At 44.4% G+C, this 16628-nt stretch overlaps 1 protein-coding gene across 6 annotated transcripts in view; it reads right to left on the reverse strand.

The window, feature by feature from the left end:
* Positions 1-16628, reverse strand: part of PARP6 (poly(ADP-ribose) polymerase family member 6) — a 109195-nt gene that overhangs the window by 69230 nt on the left and 23337 nt on the right. For all 6 annotated transcript variants that reach the window (XM_040343034.1, XM_040343033.1, XM_040343039.1 and 3 more), the window contains one exon: positions 4948-5025. In XM_040343034.1, the coding sequence (XP_040198968.1) occupies positions 4948-5025 (78 nt within the window). The remainder of the gene's footprint in view (positions 1-4947; positions 5026-16628) is intronic.

The following is a 16628-nucleotide window of genomic DNA, read 5'->3' on the forward strand; positions in this document are numbered from 1 at the left end:
CCGTTTTTTTAAACAAAGGGAAATTTGTTCTTACTGAGCCTCAATTATACAAAAGTCATACTGATGTTATCTGCAGGCAATTTTCTCAGTAGGATACAAAATCATTTAGCGCAACCACAGTAAATTATTAAAAGGCAGTGTAGCGCAACCAAAATCTACCAAATGCTAAAAAACTATACTACAAAAAATGTGAATATTTTAATATACTCAAATTATACAGTATACAACAAAAATTGCGTTCAATTTACAAAATTGTGTAACTTCAAACTTTAAAGTCCAATCGATAAACAGTGTAATCACCACTGTGACACTATTATCCAAATAAAAGTGTTCAGTGCCTCCATCATTAACTCCAAGTTGGCCGCTCACCTCAAAGCCATGACCCCTGCATTACCAGAAAGGTCAAAGCAAGTGATGTTCCCCTCAGGGATAGGGACAGCGGTAATTTCATTATTTATTGATTGGACTTTACAGTTTGATTTTACACAATTTTGGAATATGAATGCAATTTTTGTTGTACACTGTATAATTTGAGTATATTGGAATATTCCTATTTTTTGTAATGTCGTTTTTTAGTATATGGTAGATTTTGGTTGCGCTACACTGCCTTATATTAATTAATGTTCTCAGTAGTGTACTGTATATATTTGGTTATACTGACTGTAGCCAAAAACTGGGTGCCATGGATCACATGCAAGTTATACTTTATTTGCAGAAGATTAAGGAGAGATATACAATATAGTACCGACATCAAAGATAACATACGGTACAGATGTGAGAAAAAAATTGTGAACCCTTAGGCCTCATGCACCCTGGGAGTTTGCTCAGCTCCTCTGAACGCCTTTTCTACTGGTAGAAGAAAAGCTGCTTTAAAAATGTGCCTATAATACACATGTTTAGACACCTCGGGCCAGATCCACAAAGCAGTTACGCTGGCGTATCTATTGATACGCCGCGTAACCTCTAGGTTGCTCCGTCGTATCTGTGTTTTGTATCCACAAAACAAGATACGCCTGAAGCTGGGCTAGATCCGACTGGCGTACGTCTTAGTACCTCGTCGGATCTAGGGTGCATATTTATGCTGGCCGCTAGGTGGCGCTTCTGTCGATTTCCACGTTGAGTATGCAAATTAGCTAGATACGCCAATCCACAAATGTACGTCCGGCCGGCGCATTTTTTTACGTTGTTTCCGTAAGGCTTTTTTCGGCGTAACGTTACCCCTGGGTCTATGAGGCGTACGCAATGTTAAGTATGGACGTCGGGCCAGCGTCTAATTTTCCGTTGTTTACGTCGTTTGCGTAAAACGCTCGCGAATAGGGCTTTGCGTAGAATTACGTTCACGTCGAAAGCATCGGCTTGTTGCAGGTTAATTTGCAGCATGCGCACTGGGATACCCCCACAGACGGCGCATGCGCCGTTCAAAAAAAACTTAATTTACGTGAGGTCAAGACGTATTAACATAAAACACGCCCACAACAAGTGATTTGTATTGCGCGCCCTTACGCCGACACATTTACACTACGCCGCCGTAACTTACGGCACAAATTCTTTGTGGATACGGGAAATACGCTGTAAGTTACGGCGGCGTAGTGTATCTGAGATACGCTACGCCGGACGTAAAAAAAAACGTTGCGCTATGTGGATCTGGCCCCTCAAGTGTATGAGTGTTTCTGGATTTCCTTGGCCAGAATATTAATTGGTGTGTTTATACAGAGATAATGGTGATTTCTACCTGAAATGCAATTTCATGCAGTAGACTAAATGCGTTTTACTGAAAGAAAACAAACAATTGGGAATGGTCCCCGTAAAGGACTTAATAGAGCTCACAGTCAGGCAGATAATGCAGCGATGTAAAAACAGAATGGTTACATAGTTGGCAAGGTTGAAAAAAGTCCATTAAGTCCAACCTATGTGTGTGATTTTATGTCAGTATTACATTGTATATCCCTGTATGTTGAGGTCGTTCAGGTGCTTATCTAATATTTTTTTTAAATCATCGATGTTCTCCACTAAAACCACCGCCTGTGGAAGGGAATTCCACATCTTAACTGCTCTTACAGTAAAGAACCCTCTACGCCAGTGGTCATCAACCCTGTCCACCAAGCCCACTAACAGGCCAGGTTTGCAAGATAATTTAACCACTTCCATACAGGGCACGTATACACCTTCCCGCCCAAGCCAATTTTCAGCTTTCAGCACTGTCGCACTTTGAATGGCAATTGCGCGGTCATGCTACACTGTACCCAAACAAAACTGGCGTCCTTTTTTCCCCACAAATAGAGCTTTCTTTTGGTGGTATTTGATCACCTCTGCGATTTTTTTTTTGTGCGCAACAACTAAAAAAAGACTGAAAATTTTGAAAAAAAATATGTTTTTATTTTTTTCTGTTAATTTTTTTGTAAATAAGTACGTTTTCTTTCAATTACGGGCACTGATATGGCGGCACTGATGGGCACCGATGAGATGGCACTGATGGGCATCGATGAGGTAGTACTGACGGGCACAGATGTGGTGGTACTGATTGGCGGCGCTTGTATGCGGCACTGATGGGCACACATAGGCGGCACTGATGGGCACACATAGGCGGCACTGATGGGCACTCATGGGCGGCACTGATGGGCACTCATGGGCGGCACTGATGGGCACTCATGGGCGGCACTGATGGGCACTGATGGGCGGCACTGGGCACTCATAGGCGGCACAGATGGGCACTCATGGGCGGCACTTATGGGTGGCACTGATGGCTACTTATGGGTGGCACAGATGGGCACTGATAGGTGGGCACTGGGCATGGATGGGCACTGTGGGGTGGCACTGATGGACACTGTAGGGTGGCACTGATGGACAATGTGGGGTGGCACTGATGGACACTGGGGCGGCACTGATTTAGCTATGTTGCCAGTCAGTGCCCATTTGTGGGCACTGATTGGCATCTTTTTTTTTTTTAATGCTTTTTTTTTTTTTTTTTGACAGACTTTTTTTTTTTTTTTTTACAGACTTTTTTTTTTTTTTTTTGCCCACCCTGGTGGTCCAGGGTGGGCATCCCTGGTGGTCCATGTGGCGATCCGAGGGGGGGCTGCGCTGATAAACAATCAGCGCGAACCCCCCCTGTCAGGAGAGCCGCAGATCGGCTCTCCTCTACTCGCGTCTGTCAGACGCGAGTGAGGAAGAGCCGACAACGGCTTTTCCTGTTTACACCGTGAACAGCCGTGATTCGACACGGCTGATCACGTGGTAAAGAGTCTCCGTGAGAGACTCTTTACCAAGATCGGTGTTGCGGGGTGTCAGACTGACACCCCGCAACAACGATCGCCGCGATGCGCGCCCCCGGGGGCGCGCAGCGGCTCAGAATCCTGAGGACGTCATATGACGTCCGGTCAGGATCAGACAACCACTTTGCCGCCGTCAATATGTCATTGGCGGGCGGCAAGTGGTTAAATACATCCCAGGTGATATAATTTGCTGCTCAGTGATTGCAGTATTCTAGTCTGCATCTCCCCAAGGTAATACATAAAACCTGGCCTGTTAGTGGGCCCTGAGGACAGGGTTGATGACCACTGCTCTACGCAATTTAAGATTTTCTTCTAATTTCAGTGAATGACTACGTGTCTTTTTAAATTCCCTTTTGCGGAAAAGTTTTATCCCTAATGTGGGGTCACCAGTATGGTATTTTTACATTAAAATCATATCCCCTCTCAAGCATCTCATCTCCAGAGAGAATAAGTTCGGTGCTTGTAACCTTTCCTCATAACTAAGGTCCTCCAGTCGCTTTATTCGTTTTGTTGCCTTTCTCTGGACTCACTCCAGTTCCAGTACATCCTTCCTGAAGACTGGTGCCCAGAACTGGACAGCATACTCCAGGTGCGGCCGGAGCAGAGTCTTGTAGATTGGGAGAATTATCGTTTTATCTCTGGAGTTAATCTCCTTTTTAATGCATCCCAATATTCTGTTTGGTTGACCTACCAATCTCAGTGCGAAAGGTGCAATGTGCAGCAATGGTGCTTAACATGCACCAAGCCCAAGAGCCGAATCAGTCAGCTGTGGGGGTGCCGGATCTAATCTTGTGAAAAAAAACAAAACGAAATACAAAAAAGTGTACATATATGCAAAAAAAAATCTATAAAATATAAAAAAGGATAATTAAAAAATAATAATAATCTCACTAATTATCCCCAGGTTTCAACAAATATGTTGGATGATATGGGTGACATGTCACCAATGTGAATATTTTTGCCCACGCAAACACAGCTTTATTTTATGTTAAGTTGACAGTAAATGTTATTCAAGTATGTATTGTTTAGGCTGGGTTCACACTACTACACTACTTTCATCCTACTTTGCTCTGTGTTCAATGTTTCCCTATGAGAGCGTCTTGTAGCGTCCTACACAAGTCGGTCGGACTTTGAAAATGCTCCCTGTACTACTTTTGGTCCTACATTGATCCTACTTCAGGCCCATTGAATATCATTGAAGTCGGACCAAAGTAGTATCCTGTTCATGAAAGTAGGATGGATGTAGGACCAATGTAGGATAAATGTAGGACCAATGTAGCAGAGCAAAGTAGGATGAAAGTAGTGTAGTAGTGTGAACCCAGCCTCAGGCCTCGTTCACACAGACATACTTAAGCGTACACCTGTGTGAGGGCTGTGTCTTGTCTGCATAGGTGTCCCATGCATGCAGGTGCAGGCAGTCCCATTCATGGCAATGGGAATACAATGGCTGCACAGACACAGCAACCACAGCTGCACAAACTAGAAAACATTTAAGGGCAAACCTTATCTTCCAGCTATATGTTTTTTCTATTGGCCTTGTAACCGAGCTGTATAGCAGTGCATTGATTTCTGCCTGGAGCTTCCACAATAATATGAAACTTGTTGTGATAAAAATGGCCAGCATGTAATTGTCTTCAATGTTATTATGACAACAGTATGGTAAACAAAATTATACCTGTACTCCATATAGGAACTCCCCACATTCATTTTCCCCATCAGAGTCTTCCTCTGCCCAGTTGTGTCCCTTGATGTCCTGGAAGACACATACAATTAGTAGTGAACAGGAATGATATCATTCTTCTAATTAAACCTTGTGCTTACATTTTTAAAATCACATTCTACACATAGTAAACACAGACTAACCAGTCACGGATCAGTTTTCAATATTTAAAGGGTAACTTCACTTTTGTTGAGAAAAAAAAACTTTCCCCTCTATGTACATTGCGGGGATTTTAACAAACTTTGTTGCAGATTCTACTTTTTGTGATTTTGAAGAAATAGCTGTTTGATTGTCCAAAATGTACAAAGTGAATGACTTTTTAATTATCATGTAGCCGCTGCAGTTGCAGGGTTCTAATGGAAAAAGTTGCAGGGTCTGCATTCCTTTAAAAGTAGTTTCCCTTTGGGAGTAAATCACCAAAAATGCAAAGGATACCCAAAATCTGACTTGTATCTTAGTGCAAACTTCTGGGAAAATTAGTGAGCCAATCACACAAGCAGGAAATTACATTTCTGGGGGACGTTCCGTATACCATTAGGTAGGTTCACAAAGAGTTAGGCCGGCTTATCTACAGATAAGCCGGCCTAACTCTGAATCTAAGCCGACCTATGTTTAAGTGTATTCTCTAACAGAGATACACTTAAACATATCTAAGATAGGACAGCTTGCGCCGTTCTATCTTAGATTGCAATGTATCTTTTGCCCGCTAGATGGTGCTTCCATTGCGGCCGGGGTAGATTATTTAAATGAGGGGATACTCCGATTCACGACCGAACGCAAGCGTACGCCAGGCCTACGCCGTCGAATTACGTAGTTTCCGTAAGGGATAGGCCCTAGTGGCCTAGCCAATGTTAAGTATGGCCGCCGTTCCCGCCGCAAATTTCGAAATGTTAACGTCGTTTGCGTAAGTCGTCCGCGAATCGGGAGTTACGTCGTTTACGTCCGCGTCAAAATCAATAGGCCCGTACGGCCTACTTAGCCGCAATGCGCACTGGGAAATGTAGTCGCCCGGCGCATGCACAGTGTAAAAAACGTGAGGTCAAGCCTCATTTCCATACTACACGCCCCCCTCCCAGTCATTTGAATTAGGCGCGCTTACGCCCGCTCGTTTTAGGCTACGCCGCCGAAAATTTGAAGGTGAGTGGTTTGAGAATCACTAATAGCCTAAATAATTTACGGCGGTGTAGCCTAAAAAGACTAGGCTAGGCCGTCCTAATTTTAGGCCTTTGTATGTGAATCTACCCACATCTGTGTACAGAACGCCTCCAGTTTGCCAAACTGCATGGCACTTTACGGAAAATTGTAGCGCCGCAGATTGAAAGGGGAAGGTCATTTTTAATAATCTTCAATTACAATATGACTTGTGTAGCAACTGTTACCCTTTAAAAACCGTAACCTACTGTAATATGATTTGAGACTGGTTGTCTCTTTATTAAATAAGCCTGCTATGCATGTGATAACTATGTTCTACATTCCAGTACAGAGAAAAGCAGTTCCCTTCCTCACGATACACACGATCTTTACATGGTTTTTGTAAATTGTACATTTCCCCCATGAATTTCCTCTAGTAGAAACAAACGATTTAGAATTTGGCTATTACTTTATCTTCACAGGTACAATAAGCATTATGTCTGGCGTAAAAAAACAAAAACAACGTTTAATATGTAATTTCAAGGAGTTACAAAAAAACAAAAACTTAAAAAAAAGTTTAATAAGTGTTATGTCCGGAAAATTATTTTCTTCGTTTTGGATAAAGGAGTTGAAAACCCCTGTACCTTTTTACTTGCTATCTGAGGCTCCACTAGTGAGATATGTCCTCACTTCCAGTCATGCTACCACATTTTACCACACATAAATTCTCAAATAGTGATGAGCTTAGATTTGAAGTTGGGTTTGGTCCAAACACAAGCTAATCCAAACCCGGCAGAAAAGCTGGACTATATTAGGTCACTGATGACACAAGCATCCCCACTTCTTTGGATATATGCAGCTGCCCGCACCTCATTGGACTAACATTGACAGCGCTAACTTCTAGATTGACACTGGAGTCAAGCTTATTCCAATTCTTCAACAGCAGCACTGACAGAGATAAAAAAATGCTTTTCATTAAAGCGGGAGTTCACCCTAAAAAAAAAATTTAACCTTAGATTCATGCTCATTTTGTCTAGGGGGAATCGGCTAGTTTTTTTAAAATCGAAGCAGTACTTACCGTTTTAGAGAGCGATCTTCTCCGCCGCTTCTGGGTATGGTCTTCGGGACTGGGCGTTCCTATTTGATTGACAGTCTTCCGACAGGCTTCCGACGGTCGCATCCATTGTGTCACGAGTAGCCGAAAGAAGCCGAACGTCGGTGCGGCTCTATACGGTGCCTGCGCACCGACGTTCGGCTACTTTCGGAAAATCGTGACGCGATAGATGCGACCGTCGGAAGCCTGTTGGAAGACTGTCAATCAAGAAGGAACGCCCAGTCCCGCAGCCCATACCCGGAAGCGGCGGAGAAGATCGCTCTCTAAAACGGTAAGTACGGTAAGAATCTAGGGTTAAAAAATAACATTTCCGGGTGAACCTCCACTTTAAGCAGACCTTCACTCCCTTTTTCTGCTTTGAAGAATATTGCACACAGCACACACACACACACACACACACACACACACACACACACACACAGTTCCACCCCTTTCTCAACTTTTTAGATATGACTTTTTTTTGTGACGCACAGCCCATGCTTCTGCCTTTCTTGTCTAGGTGAGAATGACATCCCCAGCTACGCAGAGCCAACTGGAATACAGACAACACACATCCAAGGAGACTTCAGGACAATCTAGAACACACTGTGCATGTGCTACAGTGTATCATCAGAGTGGTGGTTGCAAAAAACTTGGAAGAGACTGCGAGCTCCAAATGACATAAGAAGATGGCGGTGTGGCACCTGCCGTGCAGCATTCAGCAGCAGATTAGAACAGAACAATGCTTGATTTGCTAGACATGCAAGTATGTGTTTTAAAGATAACCCAGGAAACCAGGTAGGAGAGGAAATCATCACACTGGGGTCAAGTTCCTATTTTGATGGCGTAGAGGAAATCAAGAACCCCTATCAGATTTCTATTTCTGTATGTGTCCCTTTTGCAGATTTTTTCTTACTTTTTTTTGGCTTCTCACACTTTATTGCTTCCTACTTAGTCCCCATTTATTTCGATTTTTCTTCCCTTTTCTAGATTTTCATTTATCCCTATTCAATTCATTTACATGTTTTGGTTCTTACCTGTTGCTGGTCCTCTACTAAGCTTCATACTCTTATGCCACGTACACACGATAATTTTTCGGCATGAAAAAAAAAACATTTAAAATGATCGCGTGTGGGCTTCACATCTTTTTTCGGCTTTTGAAAAACGACAAAAAAAAAATTCGAACATGCTGCATTTTTTAACGTCGTTTTAAAAAATTTCGTTTTTCAGGTTGTAAAAAATGACCGTGTGTGGGCTTTTAAACCTGCGCATGCTCAGAAGCAAGTTATGAGACGGGAGTACTCATTCAGGTAAAACTAACGTTCATAATGGAGTAAGCACATTCATCACGCTGTAACAGACAGAAAAGCGCGAATCGTCTTTTACTAACACGGAATCAGCTAAAGCAGCCCAAAGGCGAATAGAACTTCCCCTTTAGAGTGCCGTCATACGTGTTGTACATCACTGCGCTTTTTTCACCATTTTTTAAAAACGATGGTGTGTGGGCAACGTTGTTTTTAATGATGAAGCTGGAAAAACGTCGTTTTTTGGACATGCTGAAAAAACTTTTTTTTTATGCCGAAAAATGATCGTGTGTACGCGGCATTATTCTACACATTTATAGACCTCCTTAGTTATCGGCACTCAGTTGGATTGGTTATACACGATCCCATTTTTTTCCTATTAGTACCAAATTAGGGATGGAAGTACATATCCGGGACTTTATTTTTTGTAGTATTATGCTCCTGCATACATTACTTGACATTATATATTGTGTTTTTCTGTTTTCTAATCATGTGTATTATGTTATTTGACAGTCCATCTGTCTTGGCTTCCTTTCCAATTTCTCCAGTCCAACTACACTGGCTTTTTTGTATGCCCTGTATGTTCTTGGCAGTTTGGGCCATGTTGTGCTTCCCACGGGTTTCCTTCAACTCGGGGGCTGCGACGCGCACTGCTTGCGTTTCCCTTCCCCCACCCTCATTGTGTGGGGGGGTGTGGGCAATGTGTGTCAAAGTCATGCCTTACCCCCGGGGACGGGGCGTCACTCTTTGAGGCGCCTCCCCTCCCTGAGAGCTTGCGTGCGTGACGTTGGCAGGGTCTTCGCCGGTGGCACTCATATATGGGCGCCATCAATGGGCAGTCCAGGCATTTGGCAAGTTCTCACTTCACAGGACATTACACACCACTTATACCTTAGCCTGGATAGCAGGTAACATCCCTGGCTCTTCCATTTTTCTCTTTGCTTCATCCTTTCACTAATCCTTCTACCCTCTTGTCTCTGCTAGGGGTCTCTTTCCCTTTCTTCCCCAGGACTTCCCTCAGGTGTGTTTTCATTGATTACATTTGATTTAAGTTCTACTCATCACATTCTCTCTCTTCTTTTGACAGGAGATGCAATGCATCCTTGGTTGAACCTTTCTACAGTCACAGTTTGTCACTGATATTATGTCCACACACAATTCACCGACTAAAGCTGGTACGTCCTGTGGGGGCTGTCTGTAGTGGAACACTTTCCCCCGGGGGGGGGGGGGGGAACCCGGACATGGGGAGACGCTTGGCCCACATTGCCTTGCCAGTAATACATGAATACCCTGTAAGTACTAGCTGGGGCTCTGATCCCTCACTTTTGTTTGATATATTGTGTGTACAAATTTGACCAATCGGAAATGTATCTATGTCATTACAGAGACGCACTACACTCTTGCTCCTGACATGCGACATTAAGTCGCAAAATGCGTTGAGCCAACGGACGTTGTGTTCTAATTATGTGTCATATTTTTTACTTTATCAACCAATTCCAGTTTATATACCATGTGTTTACCAAATTTATTGGACGGTCTTAAATTGTGCATTTCTCCATGTAAAATAAAGTTTTTCATATTGTATAATTTCTCATCCCTCTTCAATGTCAGAGATTAGAGTAGGTATCTACTTAAATGTATATATAGAGTTTTATCTAATAATGAAATATAGCTACCTTTGAATTAACAATGTGCAACTAAATAGAATACAATATATACTATTTATCCAAGACATGTTTACTACTAGAAATGAATACATTATCTTTTACCTCAAGTACTTGATGTAAAATCCCGCCCTCTTTGCTTTGCCTTTTATATACGCAGACCCACTTTAGTCATACCACTTTTATAGCAATTTCATACAGTTTTGTCATCCTTTTTATTATTCTTTTCCCATTCAGCTTTCCCTTTTTACGCTTTGTACAACCAGCTTTATTAAGTCGGATCAACAGAGCCACATAATGGTAATCTATTTGGTAGAGCTGCATGATTCTGGATAAAATGAGAATCAGGATTTTTTTGCTTAGAATAAAGATCACGATTCTCGGCATAACACCATCTTTCACATTATACAAAAATAATGGGATAACTTTACTGTTTAGTTTTTTTTTTATTAATTTAAGTATTTTTTCCCCAAAAATTGTGTTTGAAAAAACGCTGCGCAAATACAGTGTGACATAAAGTATTGCCACGACCGCGATTTTATTCTCTAGGGTCTCTGTTAAAAAAAATTATATAGAGGGGAGCGTGGTCTGGACATGGCCAAGTGAAGTCGCAGCTTCTTGGAGCTCCCGGCCCGGACTGTCCCTTACCAGCTTTAACCCCGTGAGAATGGGGGAGCAGTGGGGGAAGGACTGGACAGCACAGTGGGAGGGAGAGCATGGGGGAGCTGGGGAGCAGTGGGGGGTACTGCACAGCACAGTGGGGGAGCCAGGGAGCACGGGGATCAGAGAGCACTGGGGGGGAACCAGGAAACAGTGGGGGTATGCAGGGAGAACTGGGAGGACCCAGTTGGATAGGAGGAGCTCTGGTGGATGGATCCTATCCCAGCGCCTGTTGCAGCCTGGCTGACCGCTCAGAGAGAACGTGAATACCTGGCCACACGGCACACCCCTGTGTGCCTGGATAGGAGGAGCGGCGGGCCAGGGACAGCTGCACATGGAGAAACTGATCTTTCCATATTGTTTCTGCAGCCAATGAACGCCCGTAGAAGAAGCGGCCATTCAGCGGCTGCAGGAGGGATATAGAAAGATCAGTTCCTCCATGTGCAGCTGTCCCCGGCCCGCCGCTCCTCATATACAGGCACACAGGGGTGCAGTGCGGCCGGCCAGGTACTTACGTTCTCTCTGGGCGGTCGGTCAGGCTGCAACAGGCGCTGGGATGGGATCCACCGGAGCTCTTCCTTCCCCTTCACAGAAAGTCAAAAGGGCAGGGATAGTTTCCGCTGTCTGGCCCGACTCCTGACCCGAATAGCCAGATGCGGAGGGAGATGCCAGATGAGCGGCGCGGGTTGAAAAAGCAGCTCGGCAGCTTTGTGTGCCCTATGGCTGCCCGCACAGCTTTTACATATAGCACCTAGAGCCTGAGAGGCAAATTAGGTGGCCGCGAGGCCCCTGTGAGTGCGAGGCCTTAGGCGGCCGCCTCATTTGCCTAATTAGAGAGCCGCCTCTGGCCGAGGACATTAATCCGGCCCAACGGGTGTTTTTGGCACCACTGCCTGTCCGTTACTTTTTTTTTCCAACATAAGAACCAGACGGTCCGCCAGCCCGCCTATCATTGGTGGAAGAGGGAGAGGTGGCGATGGCCGTCGATTGGCTGGCTGTTTGAAGCGCTGAATCATGGGAATTATAGTCCGGCCGCAACCAAGCTCCTGGCAGTGGGAGGAACCGAACAGCACAGCCAGACTACAACTCCTGCCTCCCAGGACTTAGAGGCAGCCAGGGCATGTGGGAGGGGCCAGCTAGACGTGACTTGCGTGGTGACTTGTGGGCAGTGAACGTCGGGCACTGGTTCATAAGAGAGAGAGAGAGAGAGAGAGAGAGAGAAGGAGATGTGACAGAGCATCACAGCACAGTCTTTTTGAGCAACAAGAGCAGAGACAGCTTAAAGGAAGTTGGCATCACCCCCCCTCCCCCTCGAAGAGGTCGTTCAATCGAGACTGAGGTGAGACAGATCCTGACACACCAGATGACCCCCACATCCCATGGGCACTAATTGGGCTGCAGAGGCGTTTCCCTGATTGGGCTGCGGTGGCGGGCACTAATTGGGCTGCGGTGGCAAGCACTAATTGGGTTGCGCTTACGGGCACTAATTGGGTTGCGCTTACGGGCACTAATTGGGTTGCGCTTACGGGCACTGATTGGGCTGAGCTTGCGGGCACTGAATGGGCTACACTTGCGATCTCCAACCAGATCTAGACTAACTGATGCATACTTGGAATGCAAATATGGAACCGGACATTTTTAAATAGTGTATTTGTTCCCGTTTTTTTTTTTCACTCCAAAATAATATATGTGCAGTGCATAGGAATTTGTTCATAGTTTTTTTTTTTTTTTTTTAACTATAGTCCGGCCCTCTAATGGTCTGAGGGACAGTGAACTGGTCCCCTGTTTAAAATGTTTGAGGACCCCTGGTTTACATAATAAGTTTGAATCACTTATAGGTGTTGACTAGAAATTCACTGTAAATTGAGTTGATTTGTTGGATTGAATGTGCTGATTGATCACTCGCTTTTTAACTTTACAGCATTACTGTTCAGCATTTGCTGTCAAGTTGTTCCTTCATGAGGAGAGTTCAATACCGGTTCCATACTGTAGGTGTGCGCAGCATATTGCATTAGGATGTGCACCCCAAAGCTCAAACAAACACGTGTGTAAGCAAACATTTTAAAATGTAATAAAACTTCTTTCAATGAACACTTATTGTTGCATGCACAGTTAGCAGATCTTTTTGCTGCTGGCAGTGGCAGTGAGAAAAAACAACTGTGGGCGCAACGGTGCTGGCGGGGAGGGGGGAAAAAAGAGTGTGCAGCATAGTTGCCTCTCCTCCAGGTCCTCCAATTCCCAGCACACCGAGTGTGCATGCCTATGACTGGTTCCAATATAGATTTGTGAAGTCACTGCTTTCTCTAAGGCCCCTTTCACATTGAGGCGTTTTTCATGCGGTACAGCGCTAAAAATAGCGCTGCTATACCGCATGAAAAATCATGCCCAGTAGTGTTCAATATGAAAGCCCGAATGCTTTCACACTGAAGCGGTGCGCTAGCAGGAGCGCTCTAAAAGTCCTGCTAGCCGCATCTTTACTGCGGTATAGGAGCGGTGTGTTCACCGCTCCTATACCGCGTCTTCCCATTGAAATCAATGGGAAACCGCGGTAATACCGCCCGCAACGCGGGTGGTATTAACCCTTTTTCATCCGCTAGCGGGGGTTAAAACCTCACCGCTAGCGCCCGAATATCGCGGTAAAAACGACGGTATAGCGGCACTACAAATAGCGCGGCTATACTGTCACCGCGGCTCCACGCCTCAATGTGAAAGAGGTCTAAGTCCAGCCAAGTGTTTTCCTGCATTGAACACTGAACATTGAACATGTTGGCTGTTATATAACTTTTTTAAATCAAAATTAAAATTATTTTAGAATCTTATTTGATTTTGGTCTGATGCTTCTTTCTATATTTCTTTGATTTCAGCTACTGTTGGGTGCCCATCGAGGGAAGCCTTGCTGTGTGGAAGCTGGCTTGCCAGAGCTATTGAGCTTGTTTGAAGTTTTCCTTTATCTTACTACACTCTCAGGTCTAAAGCCCTGTACACACGGCCAGGAATCCCGTCAGGAAAACCAAAAATTTTTCCTGGCAAGCTTGCCGTGCATACAGACAGCCATTCAAAAGAACCGCCGTTCTTTTGAATGGCAAGAACTACGACGAGGTGGCGCTCGTCATCATTCAATGCCGTCGCCGCCATCCTGCTACACCCCACACTAAACTTGTATGCTACCCCGCATGCGTCGAACTCTTATCGAGCATGCGCGGGTTATCGATGGAACAGGTAAGAATACAGACGACCGGTTTTCTCAGCAGGAAACACTCTGCCGGGAATCCCGATGGGAAAATAGAGAGCAGGTTCTCTGTTTTTCCCGGGCAATTTACCTGTTGGGAAAATTGATAGGGAGCATACACACGGCCGGGATTCCTGGTCAAATGCTCTCCTGGCAGTTTTCCTGTCGGGAAAACCAGTCATGTGTACGAGGCTTAACCTCTTTTCATATGTTGTTCTAACAGATAGCTCCCAGTCACTGTTATTGAACAGGAAGCAATGGAAATGGCTCCTGATCATGTGAGCTTTGACAATCAATCACAGGGACCTAATGATCATTCAGAACCCCTTAAGAGCTGAAGGGAGTGTGTTAGTAAGCAGTTAAACTGTATATTCAGCTATTTGTATTTAACCACTTCCAGACCGCTGTACGCATATATGCGTCCACACTTTAAAGATGGATATCTCTGTAACGGCAGCAGCTGCTGCCACAACCGAGGTATCCATCTTTAGTGTGAGCAGTCCTGTAAAAGATAATGGTGGTCTCCGCGGCGGATTCACCGCGAGATCGCCATTATCGGCGGCAGGAGAGGGCCCCCCCTCTCGCCGCTCTCCCGAGCCCTCCGCCACTTACCGGAGCCGTCAGTAGCGGCGGAGGCGATCGGGTCCGCTCGGCTGCTGTGTTGGGGATGCGAGTGAGGGAAAAATCGCCCCCACCCGTCCCCATAGCTCTGCTGGGCGGAAGTGACGTCAAAACGTCAGTCCCACCCAGCGTCTTAAAGAAACATTTTTTTTTTTTTTTGCATTTTAGTCTAAATATGAGATCTGAGGTCTTTTTGACCCCAGATCTCATATTTAAGAGGACCTGTCATGCTTTTTTCTATTACAAGGGATGTTTACATTCCTTGTAATAGGAATAAAAGTGATCATTTATTTATTTATTTTTTTTCCAGTGTAAAAAATAATAAAATAAATAAAAATAAGAAATAAGAAAAACATTTTTTTTTTAAAGCGCCCCCTCCTGACGACCGTGCGCGCAGAAGCGAACGCATACGTGAGTAGCGCCTGCATATGAAAACGGTGTTCCAACCACACAAGTGAGGTATCACCGCGATCGTTAGAGCGAGAGCAATAATTCTAGCCCTAGACCTCCTCTGTAACTCAAAAAATGCAACCTATAGAATTTTTTAAACGTCGCCTATCGAGATTTTTAAGGGTAAAAGTTTGACGCCATGCCACGAGCGGGCGCAATTTATAAGCGTGACATGTTGGGTATCATTTTACTCGGCGTAATATTATCGTTCACAATATATAAAAAAATTGGGCCAAATTTATTGCTGTCTTATTTTTTAATTCAAAAAAGTGATTTTTTTCCCAAAAAAGTGCGCTTGTAGGATCGCTGCGCAAATATGGTGCGACAAAAAGTATTGCAATGATCGCCGTTTTATTCTCTAGGGTGTTGGAAAAAAAATATATATCATGTTTGTGGGTTTTAGGTAATTTACTAGCAAAAAAAAATGTTTTAGTCTTGTAAACACCAAATCTGAAAAACACCCACGGTACTGAAGTGGTTAAAGGTGCAAGCTCCAGGTCTGTTATCCTTATCATTGTGTTAATGCTTACTGACCTTATCTGACTTGTAATAAATATGCAGCTCAGGTGTCCTCATATGTCACTGGATGCTTGTGTGTTCTGTGTCAATAAAGTTGTTATAAAGAGTTTGCCAACAGGTCGGCAGGTTGGCAGAACAACTAACAGGTTCACTGTTAATCTGAACCTCATTGATGCCAATGGGAATTTTTAAAATTAATTATGGAAATTTTCAAGACTAAAGGGATTTTTAAACAAATAGCATGAGAAAAAACATTTAAATTGCCTGTAAATGGCAAGCTTCTTTTAACTGCATGGAGATCCCCCAAACCACATATCAGTCCCTTTGAAGTGGTTGTAAAGGCACAATGTTTTTTATCTTCATGCATTCTATGCATGAAGGTAAAAAACCCTCTGTGTGCAGCAGCCCCCCAAATACTTACCTGAGCCCCCTCTCGATCCAGCGATGTGCACAAGAGTCTTGCACAAGAGTCTTGCTTCTCTGGGGATTCGCACTCATCATTGGCTTTTGGCAGCAGAGAGAGCCATTGGCTCCAACTACTGTCAATCACAGCCAACGAGCAAATCAGGAGACAGATGGGGCGAGGCCGAGCCACGGCTCCATGTGTGAATGACCACACAGAGCCGCTGTTAGGAAGCACACCTGCTTAGATGCCTCCACAGCACGCAGCTTCCTGGGGGGGCACTCGGTGGGAGGGAGGAGCTGGGAGTGCCATTGTGGGACCCATAAAGAGGAGGATCAGTGCTTCTCTGTAGAAAAACCACTACACAGAGCAGGTAAGTATAGCATGTTTGTTATTAAAAAAAAAAAAAGCTTTAATACTGCTTTAATCTTACTATAAAAACAATAATCTCTTCACCAAAAACTTCACACTCACTGACAGATGTCCCCCCTAACTTAGGTATGTTAGGGACTGCAGTACCCAAAGTCAAGCCAGCAACCCCTGACCAATTCTGGCAGTTTTA

This window comes from Rana temporaria, chromosome 3, assembly GCF_905171775.1.
Source record: "Rana temporaria chromosome 3, aRanTem1.1, whole genome shotgun sequence".
Classification (NCBI taxonomy): Eukaryota; Metazoa; Chordata; class Amphibia; order Anura; family Ranidae; genus Rana; species Rana temporaria.